General features: G+C 39.4%; 2 protein-coding genes across 7 annotated transcripts in view; one reads left to right on the top strand and one right to left on the bottom strand.

The window, feature by feature from the left end:
• The window catches only part of LOC148220010 (ras GTPase-activating protein 1-like), a 130,293-nt gene that overhangs the window by 29,560 nt on the left and 73,026 nt on the right, over positions 1 to 27,707 (bottom strand). For all 6 annotated transcript variants that reach the window (XM_088155750.1, XM_088155747.1, XM_088155748.1 and 3 more), the window contains 10 exons: positions 27,256 to 27,376; positions 26,143 to 26,299; positions 23,793 to 23,880; positions 21,589 to 21,666; positions 18,998 to 19,155; positions 18,637 to 18,713; positions 11,991 to 12,163; positions 11,680 to 11,839; positions 11,368 to 11,510; positions 10,517 to 10,632 (listed from right to left, as the gene is read on the bottom strand). In XM_088155750.1, the coding sequence (XP_088011876.1) occupies positions 10,517 to 10,632; positions 11,368 to 11,510; positions 11,680 to 11,839; positions 11,991 to 12,163; positions 18,637 to 18,713; positions 18,998 to 19,155; positions 21,589 to 21,666; positions 23,793 to 23,880; positions 26,143 to 26,299; positions 27,256 to 27,376 (1,271 nt within the window). The remainder of the gene's footprint in view (positions 1 to 10,516; positions 10,633 to 11,367; positions 11,511 to 11,679; positions 11,840 to 11,990; positions 12,164 to 18,636; positions 18,714 to 18,997; positions 19,156 to 21,588; positions 21,667 to 23,792; positions 23,881 to 26,142; positions 26,300 to 27,255; positions 27,377 to 27,707) is intronic.
• Positions 6,819 to 9,068, top strand: LOC148220012 (endogenous retrovirus group 3 member 1 Env polyprotein-like; the record flags this gene model as incomplete). Its single annotated transcript, XM_088155564.1, is given in 2 exon segments — positions 6,819 to 7,114; positions 7,116 to 9,068. Coding segments are annotated over 2 exon segments (1,446 nt in total), but the record flags the coding sequence as incomplete, so codon positions are not given.

Here is a 27,707-nt window from a genome sequence, read left to right on the forward strand (position 1 = left end):
TCTGCATGTGCTGGTCTCTTTTCCCCGCTGGTCTGAGAGCTCACCGCGAGCCACAATTCTATCTGGGCAAGGCTCGGGAATTTGCTCTGTCGCTGAGGGCTGCGAAAGCAGCCTCAGGGATCCCAAAGGGACCCCAAAACCCCACCAGTGGCAAGTGGCGCCCCGAACGAAAGTGGACTCTGCTCACTCTCTGCGAAAGGCATCAAGAAATTTATTGCATCCGTCTTGGAGCGTCACAAAAATTCGATAGTTAAGTCTCTGTTTTAAAAGACTCGACTTGTCCGAATTGACTTCAACAACCCTGAGACCCCTCCCCGCTCGGGGCTGAAGTTGAGCCAGCACCTGACAAGCAGCTTCAACGACCCGTCAAAGATAAACTTTGTGAGTATAAGCAGCTTTCCTTTCCCCCAGGGTCTTGTTTTGGGTTTTGTTTTTTTTTTCTTTTGTTTTCTCTTTTTCTGCTCGTGAGGCTTGGGGTTCGCTATGGGACATCTCTTTTCTAAAGTTACCCTCTCCCTTAGCGAAAGAGATCTTTATACTATAATAAAACAAACTTTATCCTCTGACAGTTTTTCCTTTTCAAAACGCTCTTGTTCTAAAACTGTCCTGAAAAGATTTATCAAATGGCTTTCCACTCACTTTTCAAACTTTAATAACCAAACTATCCTTTTGGATTCTTTCTGGGACACTGTTGGCATGAAGATTTATGAATGCCAAGCAAATGCTGATTTTTCTGTGACTTCTTTCATTCCTCTTTTTCACCATATCATAAGAGCAAGACGAAAACTCCAAAAAAAACCTGTCCCTACCCTCTCCCCACTTTCTTATCCCCTCCGACAATACCCAAATCCCCCCCACCCCCCCGATCCTCCAAAATCCCCTGTTCCCACTTCTTCAGCTCCTGTGTCTCCCGTTTCACCCCCCCATCCCTTACAGAGGTGCCCCCAGCCACAACCCAGACTCCTGCCCTCCCCCTTCACTCCCTAGCCCTAAAAGTCCTGTCTCCATGGAAACCGACAGTCCTACCCACATACAAGGTCATACACACAGCTACCTCTCCAACTTTTCTCCCCGCTCCCCCTCCGCCCCCTCCCCCCTTCGGCATCCCCCCTCCGAGCGGGGCCCTTTGTTATCTCTTCCCCCTCAGCACCTCTCCTCCCCCCAACAACTGATAAAGAAACTATAGAAACTTCCCTTACTACACAGTTTGCAAACTCCGCCCTTCACACAGCGAGTTCTCCACACCCCCAAGCTGTCACTCACCCGCTCACCTCTGTAGCCCAGCCCCGCTCAGTTCACACAGCTCCAAACCCCATTCCCACCTTGATTTTCCCCGCCCCAGACCCCGTTCCCTCGGCGACCGCCCCTCACCCCTCTCTATCCCAGCCCCCATGCCATGCAGAGTCTGCCTCCCTTAACTCTGATACTCCACAAGTTACACACACAAATCTCAACACCTCGCCACACAACCCTGCGTTTCCCCACCACGGTTCGTCCCCTAATGTTACCCCAGGATGCTTCCTCCAGCCCCCAGCCCCCGAAGTTTCCCCTGTCCCAGTTCCTGTCCCCGGAAATGTTTTACCGCCTTCCCTTCATGCTTCCTCGGTCCCTGAAAGTCCCTCTGCTCCTTCTCCTGTCCCAGTTCTGTCCATGAATCCAGCCGTCCACCCAGCAAACATCCCCGCTCTCCCCAAAACACCTCTTCCCCGACAGCGCGGTCCCACTGCACTCCCATCCCCCGAAGCCCGTCCTGCGCCTTCCTAACCCCGACTGCGCGGCAGCCCCACATGCACCCATCCCCCAGCACGTATCCGATTTCAACTGCACCTCCTGTGCAGCCCCCCCCACAGCAGCAAAGGTGCGCGCCTGGCACACCTGCGACTGCGCCACCTTGTGACCAAGCCATGCAGTGCACCCACACACATCCTTTTACACGGTCAGACCCCTTCCCCCCCCACGCCCCCCCTCTCCAACCTTCCCCCTCGCGTTTTAAAAAGCGTCGTGCCCGAAGAAAACGCCACTCTTCCTCTGAATACAGCGACAGTGACTCCACTGCCTCTGATTCAGAAGAACCAGATATTTGGGCCACCGCAAAATTGGAGGCAACCCAAAATGGGAATTGGCAATTAGCCCAAAGAATCTCTGCCTTTCCTGTGATTTAAAAATGAGGCCACAGAGGAGGATCCTCAAACAGAGCAGAATGGCAATCCATTGACATGAAACAAGTAACAGAATTGGCAAAAATTGCAAAAGAACAAGGCAGATCAGCACACATTTTAAGAAATTTTTTAGAAGCCTTTTTTGCTGCTTTTGTCATGGTGCCCCATGATCTCAAAAATCTAGCTACTTGCCTTCTGTCGCCGGCTGAATTTACGTTATGGGAAAGGCATTGGAAAAAACAATTAACAATACTATCTGATAAGTATTCAAAAGATCCTAATCGACAGAATTTCACTGTTGAACAACTTGCTGGTGAAAACCAATTTTCTAAACCCTCAGAACAAGCAAACTCTATTCCTGAAGAAACACTGCAGGACATTGCTAATGCAGCAAAAACCTCATTCCTCCTTAGCCCTGATGACTCTATTCCTAGCTTGCATTTCTCCAATATCAAGCAAGGAATAGATAAGACTTTTATAAAATTTGTAGACAGGCTCAAGGATGCTCTTGAAAAACAAATTGAGAGCACAGAAGCACAAAAGGAACTTCTGAGAAAACTTGCTTTCAGCAATGCAAATGAACAATGCAAAACCATTTTAAGAGCTTTACCTATAGACACCGATCCCACCATCGAGCAGATGGTGGAAAGCTGCACACGCCACATGTCCACTGAAAACACAGTGGCCAAAGCAGTTGCCAAGGGCATTGCTGATGGAGTCTCTGGAGCCTTTGCAGCGATGGTCTCCAAAGACAATGCTCGCTGTTTTTACTGTGGGGAATTTGGACATTTTATCAGAGACTGCCCAAACAAACCATCCACCCAAAACTCCCACAGCAACTGCCACAAACCCCAAAGGCAACAAAAGCAACAACAGCAGCCAAAAAACTTCCAACGCAGCCCGGTTTCAGCTCCGGGCGCAGAAAACAAACCAAAAGCTGCCTTCAACCCAGCCCCAATGATAGCAAGCGAGCAACATCAAACCCCATCGTCCTCGAAAATTCCGAACTACATCACGCAGACCCAACATTTGGTGAGATTTCGATGGGAACCTGGTGTCAGCTGGTGACTGTTTTGTCTTTAAATATCACAGATGAAAAATTTTATCGTATCACCACAGGAAAGTATGGACCACAAGATGATCCTTGGGACATTTTAATCCTCAGTGACAGTTTCCATGGTCCACCACAAATTTCTGTTTTACCTGAAATACAGACTGTAGCACCTGGAAAAGAAATCTTTGTCCAATTGTGTTGCACGGACATTCCCTTTTTTCTTCCACAGAAAACAACTATAGCACAAGCCTTCCTGTTTCCAAAAAATCACATGGAACGGATCCCTCTCAACCCTACAATAATGTGGGCACAAATTATGGGTCCAAACAAACCCATCCTCGAGTGCAGACTTTTCTGCTACGGGGAAAAAATTCAGAAACCAGGAATGATAGACACTGGTGCTGATGTGACCATCATTGCCCGCTCGGAATGGCCACCACACTGGGAACTTCAACCTGTAGCAGGCATGCTGGCTGGAATTGGGGGAGTTGCCGTTTCCATGAGAAGCAGACACAACGTCATCATTGAAGGACCTGAAGGTAAACTGGCAACCATCCAACCATTCGTGGTAAGAGCCCCAATCACCCTATGGGGCAGAGATGCCCTAACCCAATGGGGGGCTTCTCTCTGAGTTCAAAGTCAGGATTTCTGATGGGGGCCATTGAAGCATGCACTGTCCCACCCACTCCTCGTCTCACCTGGAAGAGTGATGAACCCCAATGGCAGGCACAGTGGGCCCTATCAAAGGTCAAACTGCGTGCATTGCAAGCCCTCGCTGAAGAACAACTGGCAAAAGGCCACATCGTGGAGTCCAACAGCGCGTGGAATTCACCAGTTTTTGTCCTGAAAAAGCCTGGAACAGACAGGTGGAGGCTTCTCCAAGACCTTTGCAAAATCAATGACATCATTGAAGACATGGGCCCTCTCCAGCCTGGCCTGCCCTCCCCATCGATGCTGCCTCGAGACTGGACACTTGTGGTCATTGACATCAAAGATTGTTTTTTCAGCATCCCATTGCATCCCCAAGATGCACCAAGGTTCGCCTTCTCCGTCCCTTCTCTCAACAGAGAAGCTCCTCTCAAAAGATATCATTGGCTCTTCCTTCCCCAAGGACTCAAAAACTCCCCAACGATATGCCAATGGCATGTGGCACACATCCTTTCTCCTGTTCGAGAACAATTTCCAGAAGCAATCATTCATCACTACATGGGCGACATTCTAGTTTGTGCATCAGAAAAGACCTACTTAGAAAAAGCTGTCAAAACAACCATTCAGACCATAGAAAAAGCAGGATTTGAAATCCGTGAAGACAAAGTACACTACACCAGCCCCTGGAAATATCTAGGACTTTTAATCCGAGAAAGAACCATTGTACCCCAGCAGCTCTCCATTCGAGACGACCCAAAGACTTTAAGAGACCTACACAGCCTGTGTGGATCCATCAACTGGATCCTCCCCCTACTGGGACTCACAACAGAAGACCTCGCCCCTCTGTTCAACCTCCTCCTTGGCAACGAAGACCTGGACTCCCCACGCACACTCACCCCGGAAGCCCGACAATCCATCATCAAAGTTCAGGAATCCCTGTCTTCACTTCAAGCACACAGATTTGAGCCGAATTTGCCTTTCCAGTTTGTCATTTTAGGAAAGGCCCCTCGCTTCTATGGACTGATTTTTCAATGGGACCCTCAACTCACAGACCACTTGTTTATCCTTGAATGGATTTTCACAAGCAATCAGCCCACAATGACAATTACCACGTTTCAGGAAATCATGGCACATTTGATAAACAAGGCCAGAACCCGCCTCCGCTCTCTTTCAGGGTGTGAGTTCACATGCATTTACCTGCCCCTGACCACGGGAGATTTGGAAAATCTGCTCCAAACCAATGAAAATCTTCAATTTGCTCTAGATAGCTACACAGGCCAAATTTCTATTCACATACCAAACCACAAACTTTTTAATCAAAACGCAACCTTCAATCTGGTCCCAAAACTTGTTCAAAGCAGAACACCTCTCAAAGCTCTAACAGTTTTTACAGACGGCTCAGGTTCCTCTCACAAGTCTGTCATGACTTGGAAAAACCCCAAAACTGACGAATGGGAATCTGATGTCCAAATTGTGGAGGGATCTCTGCAAATTGCAGAATTGGCAGCCGTTGTCAGAGCCTTTGAAAAATTCAAAGACAAACCTTTTAACTTAGTCACAGATTCTGCTTATGTAGCTGGTATAGCTATGAGAGCAGAACATGCTTTCGTCAAAGACATTTCTAATCCAAAATTACACCAATTGATTTCTTCACTAATAACCCTAATTTCCAACAGAAAATTACCTTACCATATCATGCATGTTAGGTCACACACTGACCTCCCCGGTTTTATTACGGAGGGAAACAGGAAAGCAGACGCACTGGCCATGCCTGTTGAGAATGCAAACATCCCCAACATTTTTGCTCAAGCAAAGCTGTCACATTCATTTTTCCATCAAAATGTACCTGCCCTCATGAGAATGTTTAAAATTCCAAAGTCCCAAGCAAAAGTCATTGTGGCAACATGCCCAAACTGTCAAAACTACCAAGTGCCCTCTATGGGCATGGGAGTCAATCCCAGAGGCCTGAACAGCTGCCAGCTCTGGCAGTCTGATGTCACCCATTTCCCACCTTTTGAAAAGTCTAAGTATGTGCACGTGTCAGTTGACACATTTTCTGGAGCAAACTTTGCATCGGCTCATGCAGGAGAAACAGCCACTCACATCATCAAGCATTTTCTCCTAGCATTTGCCACTCTGGGAGTTCCAAAAAAAATCAAAACTGATAATGGACCTGCCTACATCTCTCACAAATTTCAAGAGTTCCTCAGTGAATGGGGAATTGAACACATTCAGACCATTCCTGGAAATTCCACAGGACAGTCCATCATAGAGAGAACTCATCAGAACATCAAAAGAATCCTTCACCAACAGGGAAGAGACACAAAAATTTTATCTCCAGTGGAAAGACTCCGCAAAGGTCTCTACGTCATCAGTTTCTTAAATGGAACCGAGTCAGAACCAGACCCCCCAATACTCCGACACTTTGCAAACTCAACCCAAGTGAAGCTCACTGAAAAACCACCAGTGCTGGTGAAAGACCCAGAAACACATCAGGTCTCTGGATCTTTCCAATTAATTACCTGGGGAAGGGGATACACTTGCGTCTCCCTGCCTTCTGGACCAAAATGGTTCCCAGGAAAAAACAAAACCATACCTAGGCACAGTGAAACCTACTCCAACAGATAACAACAACAAAAGCTCCCCAGAGTCAAATACAAGACCTCCTCAAAACCAAACCAGTGCTGCTTGGAGAAGAAGACGTCGCTGAACACCTGCACATCAAAGGAAAGATCATCCTGTCACAAGACAGCAGACGAAACAAAAAACTAAGCAGCACTCTGCTGCTTCAGGCAAATCATAAGCCAGACATAGTCTGGCCACAAAGTGACCTTTAGTTAGATGTTGCTACCTTTACTGAAACACCCTAGTATTAGTTCCCCCCCCCAATGATTTTACTGCAACCCCTAATCCTGTATTCCCTTCCCTATCCTTAGGGAAAAACAAAAAAAAGGGGGGGGGAAGGGACAAAGGAAGAAGATGAAGGAGAAAACCCTAACTCTCTCTCCACCCCCATCATAAAAATAACTGACTTTACTTATATTCCCTATCAGAAGGCCCATCCTTGTCCAAAGAGGAAAATTATCTCCATTGATGCTGTCCTCACTGCTGCCTGGATCCTCTTCACCGTGCCACATGCCTTCAGCTGGATCAGTCCACAACCGAAACACAATGTCTGGGTGACTTTAGCAAAGACATGGAAACAAGATAACATGTGCCTGTCTATGGGCAACATTGATAACCCACTTTCCACGTTTAGTAGGAATTCCCTTTGTAGCAGAGGAATGGCCCATCCAGAACTCAGAGCTTCTCCACACCACTGGTAAGAGACCAAATCCAGTTGACACTTGGGACCATTGGACAAAAATACTGCCAAATGCTCCCGAGGAACCCCAAGAATTAGATTTGCTGGGGTCCTCCAAAGCAACACATTGTGTCAAATTCTATTACAAAAGTCCAAAGCAAAATTGGCCTGAATTGAGTCAAATTCGAAACATATACGGAAAAGACATATCACCCATCAACAAAGCCTACAATTATCCAGATTGGTGCAATTACACCACTCATGCTCTCTCTGAATCCTCCCTTCACCCCAAAACGTTACCCCGTGGAATGTTTCTTATCTGTGGTGATCGGGTTTGGGCTGGAATCCCCTCTCGCCTTCAGGGGGGACCCTGTAGCCTTGGCAAGCTTTCTACCCTTACCCCCAACATTACCTTATTACATAATTGGAAAAAGGAGAGTGAATCAAAACGTGAAAAAAGATCTTACACTGAATTTGATGAAAGTTGTGACCCTAAATTGTACATTTGGAACAGACCCACAAGAGCTGCTGTCTCCCTGTTCTTTCCATGGGTGGCTGCAGCAAAAGCCCTTGGTGAAATTACTCACCTAGGGTGTTGGCTCAGTAAGCAAGCCAATGTTACATCTGCTGCCTTGAGTGATCTTTTAAAGGATGAAGAAACCACGAGACACGCATCCCTGCAAAACCGAGCTGCAATCGACTTCCTGCTGCTCGCCCACAGACATGGCTGTGAAGACTTTGAGGGGATGTGCTGCTTCAATCTCTCCTCACATTCAACATCCATCCAAGCAAACATCCAGAAACTGAAGGATCTCATGAAGGATTTGAAAGTACAAACCACCCCAGACTGGTTCAACAACCTTTTTGGACAATGGGGCCTGACGGGGTGGGCCGCATCTCTGGTCAAGGGACTTTTATGGATTTTAATCATAGTTGTCATTGTATTAGTTATGTTTGCATGCTTTGTTCAATGTTTCAAAAAAATTGCTGAAAGCACCTTTTTAGTAAATACAGAGAGAGAAGTTGTGGAGGGAGCAGAAAACACAGAAGAAAGTTTCCCTGCATCCTCAGAACAAGCTCCTTGGAAAATCATAGCTTAGAGATAAGAAATGGATTGTGAAATGACGAATACAAAAGGAATCTAGCTTCCCCCCATTGGAAGACCCTCTTATCTATCTACAGTATTAGTGGTTCATTTTCTTTTAGTATCCATAGGCCAGCTTTGAATGTAAAATCCCTCAGGGATTGGTCAGAAAGTAGAATTCCCTTGGTAACTGGTGCAAAATGTGAAACCCTCAAAAGATATAAAAACCCCTGTAAAACAATAGCCGTTGGTATATGCTAGATCAGATGCCTTCATAGAATAAACGATGGATTTGTGCCTCTCTGCATGTGCTGGTCTCTTTTCCCCGCTGGTCTGAGAGCTCACCGCGAGCCACAATTCTATCTGGGCAAGGCTCGGGAATTTGCTCTGTCGCTGAGGGCTGCGAAAGCAGCCTCAGGGATCCCAAAGGGACCCCAAAACCCCACCAGTGGCACACCTGGGACCCAAAACCAGCCAGAACCAGGCTGGGAGCTTGAACTATGGCCAAAGGACACGAGAACCTAGCAACAAGACAAAGGTGAAAAGTTGAAGGCGAGGAAGACTCCATGACTTCATCATTCGGAGACCACCGACCCATTTCAAACACCCACAGACCCATTTGAAGGAAGGAACTGTGCAAGAGTAAAAGGACTTTGAGCTCATTTTAATACGAAGCGGGGATAGGTGAAGTTAGGTAATGCATATGTATAGGTGTATTGGGTAATTATGTGAATATGTAAGACTTTTGTTTATAAAAGAAGGCAAGAGCCCTGTGTACTTCGCATATCCCTGTGGGAGATTTCTCCCAGGTGTGCCTGGTATCTTAATAAACATACCACTTTCTAACTTTAACTGGTTAGAGAGTTTTTGTTTCTGCATCACCATTGGCAGTCAGGCGTTCAGCCATCTGCAGTAAAGCAGGGCTCCATCATACATAATGGTTACTTGGGAAGACAAATGCAGTAACTCCAAAATGTCTCCTTCATCCTTCTTTCTCTGCAGTTTTATTGCAAAGCAGAACATCATATCATATGGAATATCCATTTTGTCAGTTGGGGTCAGCCATCCCAGCTGTTTCCCCTCCCAACTTCTTACCCATGTCCAGCTTACTTACTAGGGGGTAGAGCAGAAGGGGGAGATAAAATACAACCCTCAACACTGTGCAAGCACTGTTCAGCCAAAACATGGGTGTGTTATCAACACTGTTTTAGTCACAAATCTAAAAGATAACACCATTCCTGCTGCTATGAAGAAAATAATCTCCATCTATTTTTCTATACCTTTTGCATAATATGCTTGGGTTGTACACTATCCAGTACATCTTCATTAACCACCACCCCTCCTTCCCATCCTTTAGCATGCATTCAAATGTCATTCCCTTAGTTTATAGCCCCCCCCCCCCCCAAAGTGTCCATAAAATGTCCATTCAGTTCACTTAGTCTGTAACCTGGGCTCTGTTATGGTAGTCACTTGGAACAGGAGTAGTGCATTGTGTGGAGTCATTTGACACCAAAGGCAGCTCAGATTGTGTCACTGCTGTACTTTCACTGCTTTTTGCAAAGCTCATCCACCACTAGTTCAGGTGGTCCCTTTTACAGTAGTACTTCTAGCATGCAACTCAAATCATGGGTTACAACAGTTTAATCACACATCCATTACAATCTCCACCCCTGGTCCTTTTGGATCAGGCTATAGAGTTTTACATCACAATGAACTCCATGCCTTGCCCACACTCCAGCATGGATGCTTCATGGGCTGCAGTCCCTTTGGAGGCATACCTGTTCTACTATATACTTATCTACAGATCAGCCACTTCAACTCCAGCTCATACTGGAGTTCCTCCATGTCCAGTATGGCAGCATTAAACCATGGCATGATTTCATTCAGGCCATGATAATCCACTGTTAGTCCCCACCCTCTGCCAGACTTTTTCAGGCCATATGGAACTATTCAAGAGTGATTATTGCTACTTACTCCTTGGCTTTCCAATTGATGAATCAGCTTTAGCCAAGGTCATCAGCCACTCTTGTTAACTCAATCACTTTCTATTCACCCCCCAGGTGCCACCCCCTTCTTCCAGGGTCTTTTTCAGATGACAGATGGAAAGAAATTCCCTGAAAAACCTAACCCACAACACAGCCCTAAAGAATTTAGTCTTAGTCCTGATTAGTATAAGATAAACCAATAAAACACCATTTTTATGGTGCAAGGTAAACCACAAACAGGATTTTTCAAGTACAAATTTGAACAGAAGAGTGCAAACTTACGGAGGTACTATCTCTGCAGCCATGAATATTTTCTCCACCAACTCCGAAAGTATACTGAGTAGATGTGCCAAATTAGTGTTTACATCTTCATTTTTTTCTAACTTTGAAGGATTTAACTAAAACCAAAATGGAAAAAGACATAAGTTTTGTCTCTTGAATAGAACTACATATATAATTTGATCATATTACACACTGAATACTATTTCAAAATAAATTAAATATTCTACTGCTTTACAAATCTCGTACAGAACTTACAAATCTGTTTCAAGGGCTATCCAGAAAACTAATGTGAAAAAGCAAAGTTTTTCAGTTCTAGTGCACTATGCTTTTAACAGCACATTTAACGCTATCTGCAAGTACCCATCTTTTTCTAACTATGTATATTTTCATCTTTTAATCCAATATTCTGAGGACACAGCCCTCCCCTTTCCATAATTAATTTCAAGTGAAACAGAAGTTAGGAGAGTTGTTTTAGAAATAAAGATAGGATCTAACACAAGCAGTTAATGTAAGGGAGTTTAAAAATTAAACTTCATTCAGACATTGACTTCTAGCATATCTGGAGCTTAAAACAAGTTATTTAAGTTAGGCCATTCAGTAACTGTTACAACAGAACATACAACTGCTAAAGAACAAATACATAATTTAAAGAAATTTGAGTTTAAAAGCTTATTTAAAAGTGATACTATGAACATTGTTCAAGCTCACATTTAGGAAAAAACCTCATAGTCAGTTCAGTTCCAGTACTGAAATTATTTCTGAAGGATTAATAAATGCTTCTAAAGCAAATAACCAGTAGATCATAATTTCAGCAAATCAAAATTTAAAAAAAACATAGTTCAAGTTATCACCTCACAGGACTGCTTGCTCTCCATTATCTTTAATATACTGTCTTTTAGTGCATGATGAACAAAACGTGTTGCTGTGGCTTTCATATATTGCTCCATAAGTGTACTTGCTAAAGTGGTGGCACGAAACAAAGTAGTAGCTTCATCTGAAAAATATAAAGTGTAAAGTTGGGAAAAAGAGACAACAAAAAGCAGAGGGGAAAAATAAGCTGTGTTCACAGTTTGGTATATGATGCAAGAGGAGACAGAAATTAAGACATGGGAATCATTCCCTCCCCAGAGTTTCAGCTAATATTAGTGTAATTAGTACAGTACCTTCCATGCTTATTTCCCTGTCATTTAGTGTTCGTAACAATAGTGACTCAAGCTTTTCATGAAGAAATATCTTCAATAAAATGCCAGCCAACAGTGTTCTATCCTGGCCACAAACATGTGATAAGGCATAGACTACATGCATCTCTTTCTGGAGTATGAGCTAAAAGAAAATCAAAACAATGTTCAGAAATTTGTGCTAAAGTAACAGTCGCCACAAATACAACTTAGCAACATATGTGTTATTGAAATTTCTCTCAAACAACAGAGAAAGTGAATTTTGACAGAAAAAAATGAGGAAACAAACTTAATACCTCTTTAAACTCACTGTACTCCTCTTCTGGCATGATCTTCTCCATAGAATATCGTGCTCGAACACGCAAAGATCCTGGCTCAATACCTTTCAGTGGTATATGGGAACTGAGTTGAAACCACTCATCTGTTGCATGTCCTTTCTGTAATCGGCTTAATTGGCAACGCATAAACACTTTAAGAAAAAAGCGTTGTTAAATAGGTTATCTCCAGCAAAACAGTGCTAGCATTGAATAAAAAAATATCTTTTTTTCAACATGTCACCTTGCTTCAGCAAAAGAGTATTAATAAAAATGATCAAAATTTGTGTCATCAAATATATGGACAGATTACCTCTTAGATGGTTTAACAGGCTCCTGAAAACTGAAGTTGAAATATAAAGCATGCTGTAAATAATGTATACCCAAAGATATTTTAAAAGTTTTCTTTTAATCCCCAAACAGGGGGAAAAGCCCCTCTGTTCCCTCACTACCTATCAAACCTGGGCAGCAATCAGAAAATTAAAACAGGTAAAATGATTAGAATTCACTGTCCTCTTTGGAGCCCTGGGCTCGTACCTCTACCAGGTCTGCTCTTGAACCTCATTGTAGCCATTTTTAGTCTTTATTTTTAGCCTTTATTTTTAACTTTACTACATCTTTCCCAAATGTTGTCTTTAATACTTTGAAACTCCCAAGTTTAAGGCTGTAACATTTTATGCAAAACATAAAAAGTCCTTCCCAGGCAGGTTATTGCCCAAACAATGGCAAGTCAACCACATATGACAAAAATAGTAATTCACTTTTTTTTGGTGGTGTTGGTACCTTAAAATTACTAAGTAATGACCTGCACCAGCCTATTCAACCATAATTGAAAGTCTGATCTGACAGCCAACTAGTAAGCTGCAGTAGTCAGACCACTGACCATTCCAAATTAAGCATGTGCACTCCTGAAAAGACTGTCTGGAACTTCTAAGCAAACACTCTTTTTCTGCATCTCTTTATGAAATCTACTTTTAATCAAGTCTCTTACATTTAAACAAAACAACTCCCCAAACCAAAAAAAAAACAATAATCCCCCCCCAAATCAAAACAATCAAAAACGCTATCACACACTTCTTTTTCACTTTTCTGCAAAACCTTTAAACAGTTCTAGCAGACTTTCCACTGCTCCAGTTCTGCAGTATGTTGGGTCATCATTTGCATAATTAGATAATGGAACAGAATGACATCATATTTCTAATATAGATGTAATATCTCATATTCTTTGGAGTTGATGAATTGATAAGGTAGCACATTTAAGTCAGGTAGTGGATAAACCAATTCATCATCATCTGCTACTTATTAGAAGTACGGACTGGACTGTCTTTACACCAGATAATCAATTGACTTTCCCAAAATATTTCTTCTGAGCAAAGCTCCCACATCCTCAACTGAGCAACATGCTTTCTTCTTGTTTTGCTTGTACATACAAGGCATGTATCTCATTGACAGGAACAGTGAGATACAGGATTCAGAATAACCTGATTTAAAGGAATGAGGGATTTGTCTTTACAAATTGTGGATCTGCTAGTAGATAAAATTAGATACTGAGAGATAAAAGAAACAATGGGAAGAATTCCACTGATTGATAAATCGAATGAGAGAGATTTGTCTTTACAAACAAACTGTAGATCTGCTGATAAATAAAATTGCATACTGAGAGATGAAAGAAACAATGAGAAGAACCATAAATTCTATAGGAATCCCACTGATTGACACAAGGAAGAGAAAAAAAAAAAGGAGGGATATACATTAGGAGGGGGGTCTTAGGTATTAGGCATTTTGGGAAGTCTGTACCTCCCAAGTACCTCAGCCAATGGAGAAAGAGAGAAGGAAACGCAGTCGGGAAATTAGGATAAAAAGGAGGCTGCGTCCTCTAAAATTTTGAGAGGCCCCATGGGAAATGCCCATGACTTCTCCCTTTATTCAAATAAAGTTACAAGACTCCTCTGTCTCCTTTTTTGGACATAAACCTCTGGTGTTTGTGGATTCATTTTCCTGACACTGATGGTTTAATTTTTCCCATGGTTATACAGTAGCACTTCCTAGTGATAATATAAATGTTATAATCTTATTTTGGTCTTAAAAGATTGAAACAGAAGCATCAACATATGGACTGCAGAATACTTGTTATAATTTATATTCAAAAACTTTAAGGAACACTTTCTGCTACTTAGAAAAGTACATTGAACTATTAGGCCATGATCAATAAGAGACTACCATTAGTTAAGAATTTAAGGATGTTTAAACTTTGCAGTCTAGTATATTATGATAGAATAACAAATATACAGAAAACCTCCCAAAAGTTGATCCATTCTTTGCAAGCACAGTCAAAAATTGTATACAACAACCTTGAAAAAAGAATGTTTTACATGATGAACATTAGCAAAAATAAAAGGTAAAACTGATGTTTCTTAATGGTTTGTTTGCAAATTAAGCTTAGGGATTAATATTTAGTAACAAGTATATATTTGGATGATTAATAATTATAATCTGGAAATCAAACTTAAAGTGATTAAAACTTATGGATTTTTTAGAATGGAAATGAACTTAAGTTTACAGTGAAGCCTTTGTGAAGCCTTTGTTGAACCCAACCAGAACCAAACAAACAAACTCCGTAAAACCACTTACTGATTCAGAATAAAAGCTTATCTAAATGTTGACAAAGAATAAATTGCTCAATAATGGACATATTAAATGCTGCCTTTCCCATCCACAGCTTACTCATATGTTAGCACAATCCATTTACAAGGCAGTGAGGAGCTGTTAAGGACTTGAACCTCTTACACTAAGTTCTTCAAAGAAGGAGCTGCCAACATCTTATTTTTGGTACCTAGTGTTGGTAGACAATATGTTGTTACTACCATTAACAAGTACCTGATAGGCTCCATAGTTTCTCCCCCTTGTTCAAAGTCCGTCCATGTCAATGCAAGAGTGCTTATGTACACTAAATATGCTTAGCACATATTTCACGAAGAATATGAGAGGGAAGGAGCCAAGTATATAACCTGCCATAGTAGGCTTATTTCCCAGTGCCACAGAAGTGATGATACATGTGTATCACAGTGACATTTTTTGTCCTCTAGCTGCATATTCTCAAATTACTTCAAAGCCAAGCTATGTCACTACTGCAAATAAAAAATGTCTGAAAGGAGAGACAAAGGCAATGTGTGCTTGCATCTCAGAAAGCCAACTGCATCCTGGGCTGCACCAAAAGCAGTGTGGGCAGCAAGTCAAGGGAGGTGATTCTCCCACTCTGCTCTCATGACACTCCACACAGAGTACTGTGTTCAGCTCTGGGACCCCAAGGATAAGAAGGAAGTGAACCGGCTTGAGAGGGTCCAGAGAAGGGCCACCAAGATGATCAGGGGGCTGGAGTAGCTCCTCTATGAGGAAAGGTTGAGAGAGTTGGGGTTGCTTAACTTAGAGAAGGCTGTGGAAAGACCTTAGAGCAGCCTTCCAATACTTTAAGGGAGCCTACAGGAATAATGAGGAGGGACTTTATCAGGAATTGCAGTGATAGGACAAGGGGTAATAGCTTTGAACTGAGAATTGGTTTGGATTAGATACTGGGAAAAAATTCTTTACTGTGAGGATGGTTGTTGGGGGTTGAATTGTTCCCTTTTCTTTCTATGGAATTTTTCCCACTGTTATGCTAAGTATTTGTGGCTACACCTTAGTAGTAACAGTTTCTCTCCAAGGGGGGTGGGGGCAGGGGAAATACCAGAAAAGGAAAGGTGGGACAGGGAGGTCTGCTTTCTCGCTCTTGCTTGCTCGTGGAGTTGGAGGAAGACGGCCAGGGCTCCTATCTACCGTCCTCTCCACAATCCCAACTCGGGATGCCACATTCCCTGCTGTCGGACATCACACTGATGCCTTCCAACTTCATCCTACTACCTCCGGACACTCTGCCGAGCACCACGACCAACACCGTGAGGGGGGAGTCGCTCCTCCATCCCTCTCACACCTGGGCCGCTGCTGCCATCACCCAGCCCTCTTCGACTGCGCGGGACCTGCCCTGCCCCCACAGCACCGGTAACTGAGCACAGAGAGGGAGCCTGTGGCCAAAAGGGACTGGAACTGAGCTATACTGTTCTGTTTTGTTGTCAATTTTTATAGCTGTTGTTTCTTTTGTTTGCCTTGTTAGATATATCAGTAAAGAACTGTTATTCCTACCTCCCATATCTTCTGCCTGAAAGCCTCTGATTTCAAACTATGATAATTGGAAGGGAGGGGGTCGCACTCTGCATCTCGGGAAAGGGGTTCTTGCCTTTCCTTAGCAAATACCTGTCTTTCAAACTGAGACAATGGTGAGGCACTGGAATAGGCTGCCCAGATTCTGTGGCTGCTCCATCCCTGCACGTGTTCAAGGCCAGGGGGCTTGGAGCAACCTGGTCTAGTGGAAGGTGCCCCTGCCCATGGCAGCAGGTTGGAACTAAATGATCTTTAAAGTCCCAAGCCAAGCCATTCTATGATTCTATGACATAGCCAGGACAGCTGACCCAACCTGACCAAAGGGATATCCCATAATACATGGTGTTGTGCTCAGCAATACTAAGAATACTAAGCTAAGAAAAAGGAGGAGAGGGGGCATTCATTATTAAGGCATTTGTCTTCCAAAGCAACCACTATGCATACTGAGGCCCTACTTCCCAGCAAGTGTCTGGACTTCACTTGTTGATGGGAAGTAGAGAATAAATTTTTTCCTTTGCTTCCATGTGCAGCCTTTGCTTTTCTTTGTTAAACTGCCTATATCTTGACCCATGAGTTTTTCACCTTATTTTTTCTCCTCCTGTACCCCTGAGGAGGGGGAGTGAGAGAGCCACTTGGTGGGCACCTGGCAGCCAGACAAGGTCAACTCACCACAGATATTGAAAAAATATAGACCTCACATTACTCCTACTTCAGAGCAATCCACTTTTAAAAACTGTGGCTACAAAGGAGAAATGTTCAGAAAGATAAACAATCCCTTTTCTTGATTTTGGACGTTGAGGCAACATTGCACACAGACAAGTTGGATATGGTCTCTTTTAGCTCAGTTTTTCTCTCCATATACTTCAAATATTTGATAGGAATGGGGATATAGGCAGAGATGCTTGTTAATTCAAGTTGATATGGTCTAATTCTTATCCCAAAATGAAAGGACTGTTAGGTTATGCTCTAAGAGTCTACCTAACCGTGATCAAATAACATTGCCAATCCTCTTGACCTAGGTAAGAAAAAGATCTATAACCTTCCACCAGTTGAATACATCTAAAAGTGGCACAATCTCTTTAATCTGGACAAAGAGAAGGAAACTACAAAAACACTTTAAAAGAAGTTACTGAAGTATCCCATTCATGAATTATCCTTTGAAAGGGTCTTTTACTAACCAAAGCTTTGGCCAAGATAAAGAATTTTCTAGCTCAAATGTATAGAATCATGCAATAACAAGGTCACAACTGCAATCAGAAAGTCCCTTTGTCTGTCAAATGAAATACATCTTTTTTTCCTTCTGCTCTTCAGAAAATTTTGCAGTTAAAGGAAGGACAACAGTTATGAAATTGATTTAGGTTTGTCAGGAACAGTCTTCAAAGTAATTCTTCTATTTTCTTCAGTTTCCCTACAAATCTCTTCTCTGAGAGGAAAAAAAGAGAAATAAACTGACATGGAGGCAAACAGTCCAGTAACACAATACCATGCAAATCAAAACCAACAGCAAAAGATTATCAGTACTGTGCTAGGCTTTGGGACAGGTCTGAACACAACAGAAAAGTACTTGGAACAACTGCTGGGCGAGAGGTTGTCTGCTCTGCAGGCAACAGAGAGGAAGCAAAGGGATGAAGGTACAAGACAATTATGGTGGGAAACAAAATATCTTGAAAGCCAAGAAATCACATTGTGTGGCTCAGAATTTAAGTGTGGGTTTTTTGGGGAGGGTTCATTTTGGTGGGTTGGGTTTGGGGTTTTTTGTTTAGTTTTGTTTTTTGAAAGCTGATAAGTCTTACCATCTTGTTAGTAGTTTTCTGGAATAGAAAAATAGAAACAAAACAGCTGAAGAAGCTGTGTAAATAACAGGAGGAAAGTACAATCTTGGGAACACAGAATGGTGGAAGAACAAGATGCTACAAGGACTGAGGCAAATTTCGTTCTACAGACTGCCAAATTGGAGTTTTTAAAAATTTATTTTCAAGTGAAGAAAGTACTACTGCTTCTCCCTCTTTCTCACAGGAAGCAACAAAAAACCCTGAGAAGGACAAAAGTAATTCCACATAGTTGAGCTTTAAAAAAATTAAAGATATTAACTTAATGAAACATAGCATTTTATGAAGGACATTAATTCTGACAGCTTCTCTCTTTTTTTGTAAACATGGTAATGGTATAACACAATAGGTATACAGCAATAGAGCTAGAAAAGCCATCAGATATATAGTATTGGATTACTGTGCATTTTGCTACTAAAAAACATGAAGGTTCTTACTGTAAAAACATTAATGTAAAATCAGTAATAGACACCTAAAACATACCAATACAGCTGTATGATAGTCAGAGAATATACTTAATTCTCTTGTGACAATGTTTGACAAGAGCAATGCAAACTCTATCGATTGTTAAAGTATATATGCATCCTTTACATAAAAATACTTACATATATCTGGATCTTTACTTTTCTTTGTTTTGTTACTAAGACTTATCTCAAATCTATTAATATCAGATGAAAGATCACTGGAGAAAAAGACAAAAAGCCCCAATTAATACTATATTTGGCCAACATTTAAATTTATACTGAAGTTATTTCAATCCTGAGTTATTATGACCAGGAAAAGACAATCATATTAACAAAGATACTTAGATTCATACATAAAATTCTATCCATGCATTTGTGGATCCTATATAACCATGCATACAGTATTTTTAAAAAGCAGATACAAAACAGTACAGTGCAAAGAATCTTACATGCAATGCAACTTTCAAATAAAATTCAGTAATTCAATAAGATTAAGACTTACTCAAAGACAAATTCTTCTGACCATACAGGGTTCTGACCTTCCCTGATATGTGTTTTTGCTACCTGGACACTGTTCAGGTAGATGTTACAATATGGATTAGTAAAATGTTTTACTGGGAGCGTATGAGCTTCTTCCACATGCAAGATAAGACTGCTGACCTAAAGAAAATACACAAAGTTTATTTATTTATTTATTTATTTATGAAAGAATGGAATTCTTTTCCCCCCTCCCGCCATGTGGAGGCTTAATATTAAGGAATAAATATTAAATACAAAATATAATTTCCTAATAGATCAGGGAAGAGGAATAGTGAAAGAAGATTTTAAGAGGCAGCAGGGACAAAGTAAGAGCAACAACTTGAAAATAAACCATCACTATAAGATTTGCAATTACTAACTTTTCTATGCATAGAAAATTCTGCTGAAGCTAAAGACTTGTATCTTAAGTAAGAACCATGGACAAATGCAAACACAATGCTGCATTTCATGCTTTCCTAACAGATTAGGCTCAGTTGAAGTCAGCAGTGATCCCTGGCAGCCAAGAGGGCAAACCACATCCTGAAGTGCATCAAGCACAGCATAACCAGCCGGTCAAAAGGGATGATTATCCTGCTGTATTTAGCATTGGAGTGGCCTCACCTTAAGTACTGTGTGCAGTTCTGGGCCCCACCATTTAAGAAGGATATGAAGGTCCTTGAATGCATCTAGAGAAGGGCAACAAAGCTGGTGAAAGGGCTGGAATGAATGTCCTATGAGGAGTGGCTGAGGACTCTGGGTTTGTTTAGTTTGGAGAAAAGGAGGCTGAGGGGTGACCTCATTGCTCTCTGAAGCTTCCTGAGGAGGGGAAGTGGAGAGGGAGGTGTTAATTTCTTCTCCCTCGGATCCAGTGACAAGATATGTGGAAATGGTTCAAAGCTGCACCAGGGGAGGTTTAGATGACATTAGGAAGCATTTCTTTACCCAGAGAGTGGTCAAACAGTGGAACAGGCTTTTCCCGGAGAGGTGGTTGATGTCCCAAACCCATCAGTTTTTAAGAGGTACTTGGACGATGCCCTTTCTTAATACTATGCTTTAACTTTTGGTCAGCTCTGAATTGATCAGGGTGTTGGACTAGATGATTGTTGTAGGTCCCTTTCAACTGAAATATTCTATTCTATTCTAAAACCCAGTAGATTTAATAGCATTCTTTTGTTTAACACACTAAACTGTTTTCTCCCTGTTATAAGGAAGATATTAGTCTGTACCATAGATTCTCAAAATAAGAGCACTTGGAAACTCCATTTTCAAAAAATGAGAAGTGAACACTGAAGTCATTTATATTAAACACATTTTAAACAGTCTACTATTTCACAAACTTCTGAACTGAATGCAATTCATAGCTTAATTAAATAACTACAGATATCAACTGAAGTAAATTTAGTCAAATACAGGAAATATCATACTTGATCAAGTCAAAATTTCATTTAAATGCAAATATCCAGTACCAGAAATTTCAAAGGACAATTTGAGAAACCCTGAAATTTATATAACTTCTGTAAGGGAGTCATGGAAGTATGATTTTTGATCTTTATACACTTCATCTACCTTGATCATTCATGCTTTTTATAGTTTTCACCTCCCTAAATATTCCAATACTTCCTACAGTTATTTACCTGGAAATTCCTTTACTTATTCCAACCTATAGTTTTCTCATTTTCTTTATACATTTGATATAAGATGATCAAAGCTAACAATATCCTAAATGAGAATACCATAAATATTAAATAGTATCTATCTTCTATACTATTCCTTCATGCAGCCTAATATTTGCTTTGTGTTTGCAAGTACAGAATTATTTCAGATGATCACTCTGTAGGTGCTTCGCTTTTTTGGCTCCAAATTTCTTCTGCCATTCATATATCAATTGACCTAATTTAGTTTATTTCTTCAGAAATATTCAGTCATCTTTAATGTTGACCACAGAATAATTCTGCATTTCCTAAAAAAACTCCACCCATAAAACATATTCCTTTTCCTATAGACTGGTAAAACAGCTACTTCCAGCATTCATAGTGTTCAAAGATACCAGGGATTCTTGATTCCCATTATTCTTCAATCATCACTTATGTAGTCATTTATGATTATCTGTCCTCTACCTCTGAAAGAAATTCTGGACACAACAGTACTCTCAAGAAACCAAAAGAATATACACCACAATCAGAATTAAGCATGTATTTGTCACTGAAAAACAAATATATTAGTTATACTATTATTTTGGGTACATGTGACATAAGTCTATTAAATCTGGTGAACTGTAAGAGTTAATACAAATGCTGAATTGTTGACACTTTTACTTACATGTGATCAGAAATTATTACCTAGCAAAACATCTGCCAATTTCCTAAACACCATTTTGATCTTTGTGTATATAGATATCATAAGAGTGGAAGTCATTCCTGTTGGTTTAACAAAGGTACTGTATAACACCAAGAAAAAGAAAGCACATGCAGGATTTACTATTGTTGAAAGGAAAGTTCTGACATATATCATAATTTTGTAACAAGGAGACAACCTCTCCCCCTCTCCCCTCCTCCCTTATCTATATAGCTTCACCTGACGTAGACGTTTATTTGATGTGCCTGGACTGTTTTTCCTTAAACTACAAAACATCTGCAGAGCCTTCATCCAGTCCTAAAAGATAAAGGAACAAAACAGTGTAAGAAACAGTCAGATACAGCTTCTTGCAATAGAACTGACATATCGAAAAGTATCTGAAGTTGTTTCTTTAGCTTAAAAAGAACCAATTTGTAAACAACTCAGAGTATAAAACTTTTAATAGTAAAGCAAAATTCATGTATTTCTCAGTAAATCTAAAAAGATGTTTGCAAATTTGAGTTTCTCCTTTTAGAAATATCAAGCATTACTATTGGATATACAGTGTGACCTTTATCAATTTTCCAGATTAGTCATACTTAATTAAATAAAAAATGTTATATAAAATGAAGCAAGACTCGATTGCTTCTGAGAAAATAACAGATAAGTCAAACTGTTCTGATCATTCTCTCCTCTATTTTTATATGCAGTTGTATTTACTCTATGTGCTTCAAACAAAAAAAAAAGCAGCATTAACAGAAAAACACTGAAAAGTATAACCTTCACCCCCATTCTCTCTGCTCACAAATGCATAAAGCAGAGTAGATACTTGGGAAGGTGGAAGATATGCTATAGCCTCATTTCTCATGTTTTCACATCCAACACCATCAAATTTTGTAAGTTCTCATGAAGCACAAAATTTAGACTGACTAACATTCATAAAGGTGTAGGTCAAAGTACTACTAGCTATTCTCAAAGTGCAATTTAATAATTTTTTCAAATACAGATACATTCAATATTTCAGCTATTCTCAAGTAAACCACTTTGGGAGTGAAGTTTAGGCTTATCAAAACCTTCCACAAAATGAGGAACTGTCAACTATGAATCAAATTTTTATTAGCTTGCTTTCTTATTCAAATAAGAAAAAGCAAATAAAGAACCATAGAACTTACTAAACACTCAAAATAATCTAAATATTTCCTAGATACAGTCATCTTTATTCTCCCTTTTAACAGGAAAATCTATCCCCTTAAACATCAGTTTATAGCGGCAAGTATGAACAGTGCACCATAGTATGCACAAGGACACTAGCTATGTCATGAGGCTAACATATGTCATGTATATGAGGCTAACACTACATTACATTGCATTCACTTAATAGTTTGTACAAACCTCAGACAACATGCACTCCATTGGACAGCTACTTTGATATTTACCACATTATATGAAAACCATCGAATTTTCCTTAGTACGACATCAAAACTATTCTTCTGTGAAACGTTACAAAGTACAGACAACTGTAACTTCTGAGAACGCAAGCATCAGTAAAACATCTGACTTAACTAAACCAGAATAATTTTATAAAAGAAATCCCAGTATTATGTATAAATGCAGTGAACATCTTAAGTGTTAAGCAAATCTAAACCAAAAGCAGATTATACCAAATATTCAGAAAACAGGACAGGATATTCTGCATGTCCTGACAGGATATTCTGCCTACTACACATTCTTAAATAAAATCAAATGCATAATTTGACTTCTGACACAAAATGTCTGTTCCAGAGCTCTGGATTACCAAAACAACTTGATGAATAAGAACATAGTCACATCTTCCATATACTCTCCTATTATTGAGTGACTTTTAGAGAATTAAACTCCATTCCTACATTTCTTAATCAGTAAACATTAACTGTTAGAGAGCTAATAAGTAAATGATACCAATGTAAAACACAAAAAAACCTTTATTTTGTGCAAGATGATCAGGGCCTAAGACAGAACAAATAACTGTAAATGGCTCGACAGATTTTGATTGGTAGGCATTTTAGTTCTTATCAGGAATGTGCTCTTGAAGCAAAACTCCCACTTGCCATGCTCTGGTTCATTAGTTGGAAGAGTGCTGGAAAGCGAACATTTTTTTGTACTGAACTACTCCAAAATATATTCTCCAGAAATATCTAATGGAAACTAATGGAAGTTCAGTCCATGGGACCAGACTAGAACTTCTCCAAAGCAGAATCCCTAAAGCACAGGTAATGTAGATGCTGGATTATCATCACCAACTATATCCCTTACAGATCTGCTATTATTGCATGGTAATATTTGCTAATGTAGACATAGTCACCATACAGTGTACACTTCCTTTCTATTAGAGAAGGATAATATCAATAAATGCTACAAAACAAAAAAATGCTTTAAAAATTATATTTACCAACAAAAGCTCTCACCTGCACTTGTTCTTGAGTTTCTCCTGCAAAGTAAAAGATGTAATGCTCTTCACTGAAGTGCTGAACTACTATCTGAAAACAGTTTGGCCTTAAAATCAAACAAAACAAAAATGTGAGAAAAAACCCCAACAAGAAATGTTTCTACATGCTTCAAAAGTCCATTTTGGTTGGCATGACTGATGCAATTTCAAGAAAACTGCATTGTAGTTCAACTAGTTTGTTTCAGAATATTTAAGAAACTTGGAACAATTTGTATTGAATATACATGTACACTGACTTACACTTGAGGCAAAATGCATCTGATAGCATTAACAAGTCTTTTATGAGGACTGTTCACCACAAACATTTTAAATGATGCACAGGTTCAGCATTACATCCCAAGCACTTAATCATGCCTTATGGATTTGTTCCTTTAGGAATTAAGGAAACTATATTAACATAAGGAATTCTTTATCTGAATGTGTTCCACAGCTCTCACAACCAATAAAATGTGTACTGGATCATGATCAAATATGTGTCATAGAAACTTTTAAAGCTTTAAATGTGAGTATAACATCTCCATTTTATGTATGTACACTCATTTGTCAAGAAAGATCAAAATTATTTTGTACTATTACATTAAGAGTTGCACACTACAAGTACACTGAGTCTTCCACATTACCTTCAAGGTAATTTGACTCTCCCAAACACAGAGTTACATGAAGGATCTTACTTCACTTGCATATATTTCAGTCTTCCCTTCCCCCATCCATTGTTTAAGTAAATACTGGCATGGCATTTTCTAGCCATGCACACAGGAGGACTGAGAAAGGGGTCAAAAAGTAGCTGGGTCAGGGGCTACTCAAGACATGCAAAGCTACAGCTCTCACTGTACTTCTGAGAAAAGGGGAAAGATATTTTAAGCAGGTGGTAAAAATAAGAGGAATTTTGTCTCAACTACAGTTCTTCATCAACAGTTTTCCCAAGCAGGTGCAACTATACATCTCCTTCTACCCACCCTTTCAGTGTTACTTATTATCCGAATATATTTTAACCCACAGTACGTTTCTTATAAGCTGCTCAACAGTCACCATTAATCAAAACACTCCTTGTTTACAGTCCCCACCAAAGTTTCGTGTGTAATTGCCAACTTTCATGAGGAAAATTTCAGTATTTTTTTAAATGGTACCCTCATATCTATGGCTCCTCATTGCAATAGTTGTGCAGATCTTTCAAAATGATTGCAAAATGTGTAAAAATCAGATGCTACAAGAACACCAGATCTTTGCAGCTTAGGAAATGCCACTAACTTTAAACATCTATCTTGAAATTATCTATGTGAAAAGACTTTAAGTTGATTAAATACTCTTAATAAATATTAAGATGCATGGAATAACCAGAGCTGCTGTTTAATGTGTTTATCTATCTGTTATGAAAATATAACATTTGCAGGAGTAAATGCATCTTTTTCTTCTATATTGCACAGGACTGCATATTTTTTTATAATTAACAATGAAAAAAGTGTGATCTCTTTCATCTTAGTTACCAATGATATAAGGAAGTGGTTTGATTCTCAATGTCTTTGCCAATAATCAAATCACTTGCAGTTGACATATTTAGTACAGTAAATGAAACTGTGAAAATACTCTCTTGCAAAAATAGTTTTAAAAATATTTGTTTATATGAACTAACTTGTTCCTCTAACACTGGTTGAGCTAATCTGATTCTTATTGATTCCTAAATAGAAAAGCACTGAGACATTATCTACCTAATTTAGCTTTCTAATACCTATCAACAAAAGAATGTAGATCTTTTGGAACTGAAAAAAATCTTGATCTTATCAATTATTGGTTCAATCGGATTAAAACACTCAATACAGTTGCTTCACAATCTTTTAAATACATGTAGAACAATTCATACATAATATTGAGAAATTACAGTGCAAAAGGACAAGTCATTATCACATCATATTACATGAGAAAATCTTAAATTCCAAAATTTCTTACTAGAATCTGTTTATGAACAGTTACTAGCAATCAAGTTGCCATGGCTTAAGCTTCCATTAATCAGTTAAATTTGTCTACATATGCTCTTGCAATCTACACCAACTATGGAATGAAATGCAATATGAAACAAGAGTCACAATACTTGCATTTCACAATCAGCAAAAGCTAAAAAAAAAAAAAAACAAGACAAAAACCAACCAAAAAAAACCCCACATGTGGACAGTAACCAGGGCTCAAGTGTCAAAATCCAAGTTTATTGTGCCAGGTCAACTTGCTCATTAGTGACAAATTGTATCTTGTATATGCCTCAAACTAGTAGTTAGCTGTCCTGCTGTATGTACAAGAATTAAAAGCCAGTGTCCTACCTGCCAAATAAACTGTCATGTACTCCATAGACCGAACACACACTAAGGTCTATTAATCCTTTAGGTTTTGTGGCTCGTTTTTCACTTTCAAAATAAATAAGCTGGGCATCATTTCCCTCCAATATAAAGTACAAGTTTTTCCATCTCTTTCCTTTACCTGTAAGGAAAGTACAATATTGTTTTAAAGAAAATATAAATTCTATAAATGAAGAAAAAAAGAGACCAGTAAGGTTTTTGTCAAAATACAAACAGAAGAACAATGTACACAAACAGAACAGAGTACACTTAATTATGTTTAAGCAATAATGTCAGTATACATACTCAATTATTTTGCAGCATGTAGTTAAGACTGGACCGTCTTCACGGATTAAAGTACAATTTTAGATGGTTCACTAAACATTTTCATTAATCTCAACAGGATTAAACAAGTCTGTGAGTTCCGTTCATATCAGTGAGAAGACTACATCTATACAGCTTGCAAATAATGTATGATGCTGTAAGCAATCTAATTTATTATGACTATTTTAAGAAACAGAGTTGTCTTTACATGAGAAAATTATTCCTAAACTCTTACAAACTGATCAGCATAACAAATTGCATCACAATATCTTAAAATTACTAAAAACCAGAAATGGGAATACAGTATATGCAAATCTGGATCAGAACCACGCCTCAAACACACATATATAAAAATTTGACCAGAAAAAAAAAAGAAAATAATAATAATAAAAAAAAAACAAAAACAGCATTAAAAAAATTGTTAATACCCAGAGATTTATATGTTGAGGTTTGTTGGAAGACAAATTAGATGTAACAGTAAAATGTGGATTTAGCCACTGACTAAAACAAAAATAAATCACTCATTGTTTAACATCCATTGAATAAAACTGATAAGGTTCTGAATTAATTAATATATAAACCACAGTAAATTTTGGAAAAACATTCAGCCTTAATTTTCAACTTGATCATCATAGATCCACCACAGCCCTTCATAAACAACCTTTTGCTCACTTCAATTTTGCCTCCACTAGTACCACTACTACACAAAATTTGTATACATATCTGCATTTTTTATTAAAAAAAATACATTTTATAAAATCAAACAGAACTCACTTTTTTTCAGAAGATATCCTTTTTTGACAATATTTTTATAAAAAGCATCCTTTGTTTTGCGACGAATTGTATTGTAGATTTCTTTTCCATCGACTGTATCATTAAACACTTGTTCTTGATGCTGGTAAACAAGGAAGAAATCAACATTTTTTTAAGCTCAGAAATCACTGAAACAATTGCATACTATGCAGCTGCAACCGAACTTTTATCGAATGCTACCAATTCTTTATTCTCAGGTATCTTAACAAATTAATATAATTTAATACAATACATTTGGCAGAAATGCAATATAACTATTTCTTGTGGAATGATTAGGCCACAATTATAATAAGAGAAGAAAAACAAGGTTTAAATACAGACCAATTTTCAAAAAGTAACATCTGTATTTATGTTTTTAATACTAAATAGTTTTCAGTGATTTATGCAAAAGTTACTCAAATCTTTAAAGGTTA

The sequence above is a fragment of the Sturnus vulgaris genome, chromosome W, assembly GCF_052056855.1.
Source record: "Sturnus vulgaris isolate bStuVul1 chromosome W, bStuVul1.hap1, whole genome shotgun sequence".
NCBI lineage: Eukaryota > Metazoa > Chordata > Aves > Passeriformes > Sturnidae > Sturnus > Sturnus vulgaris.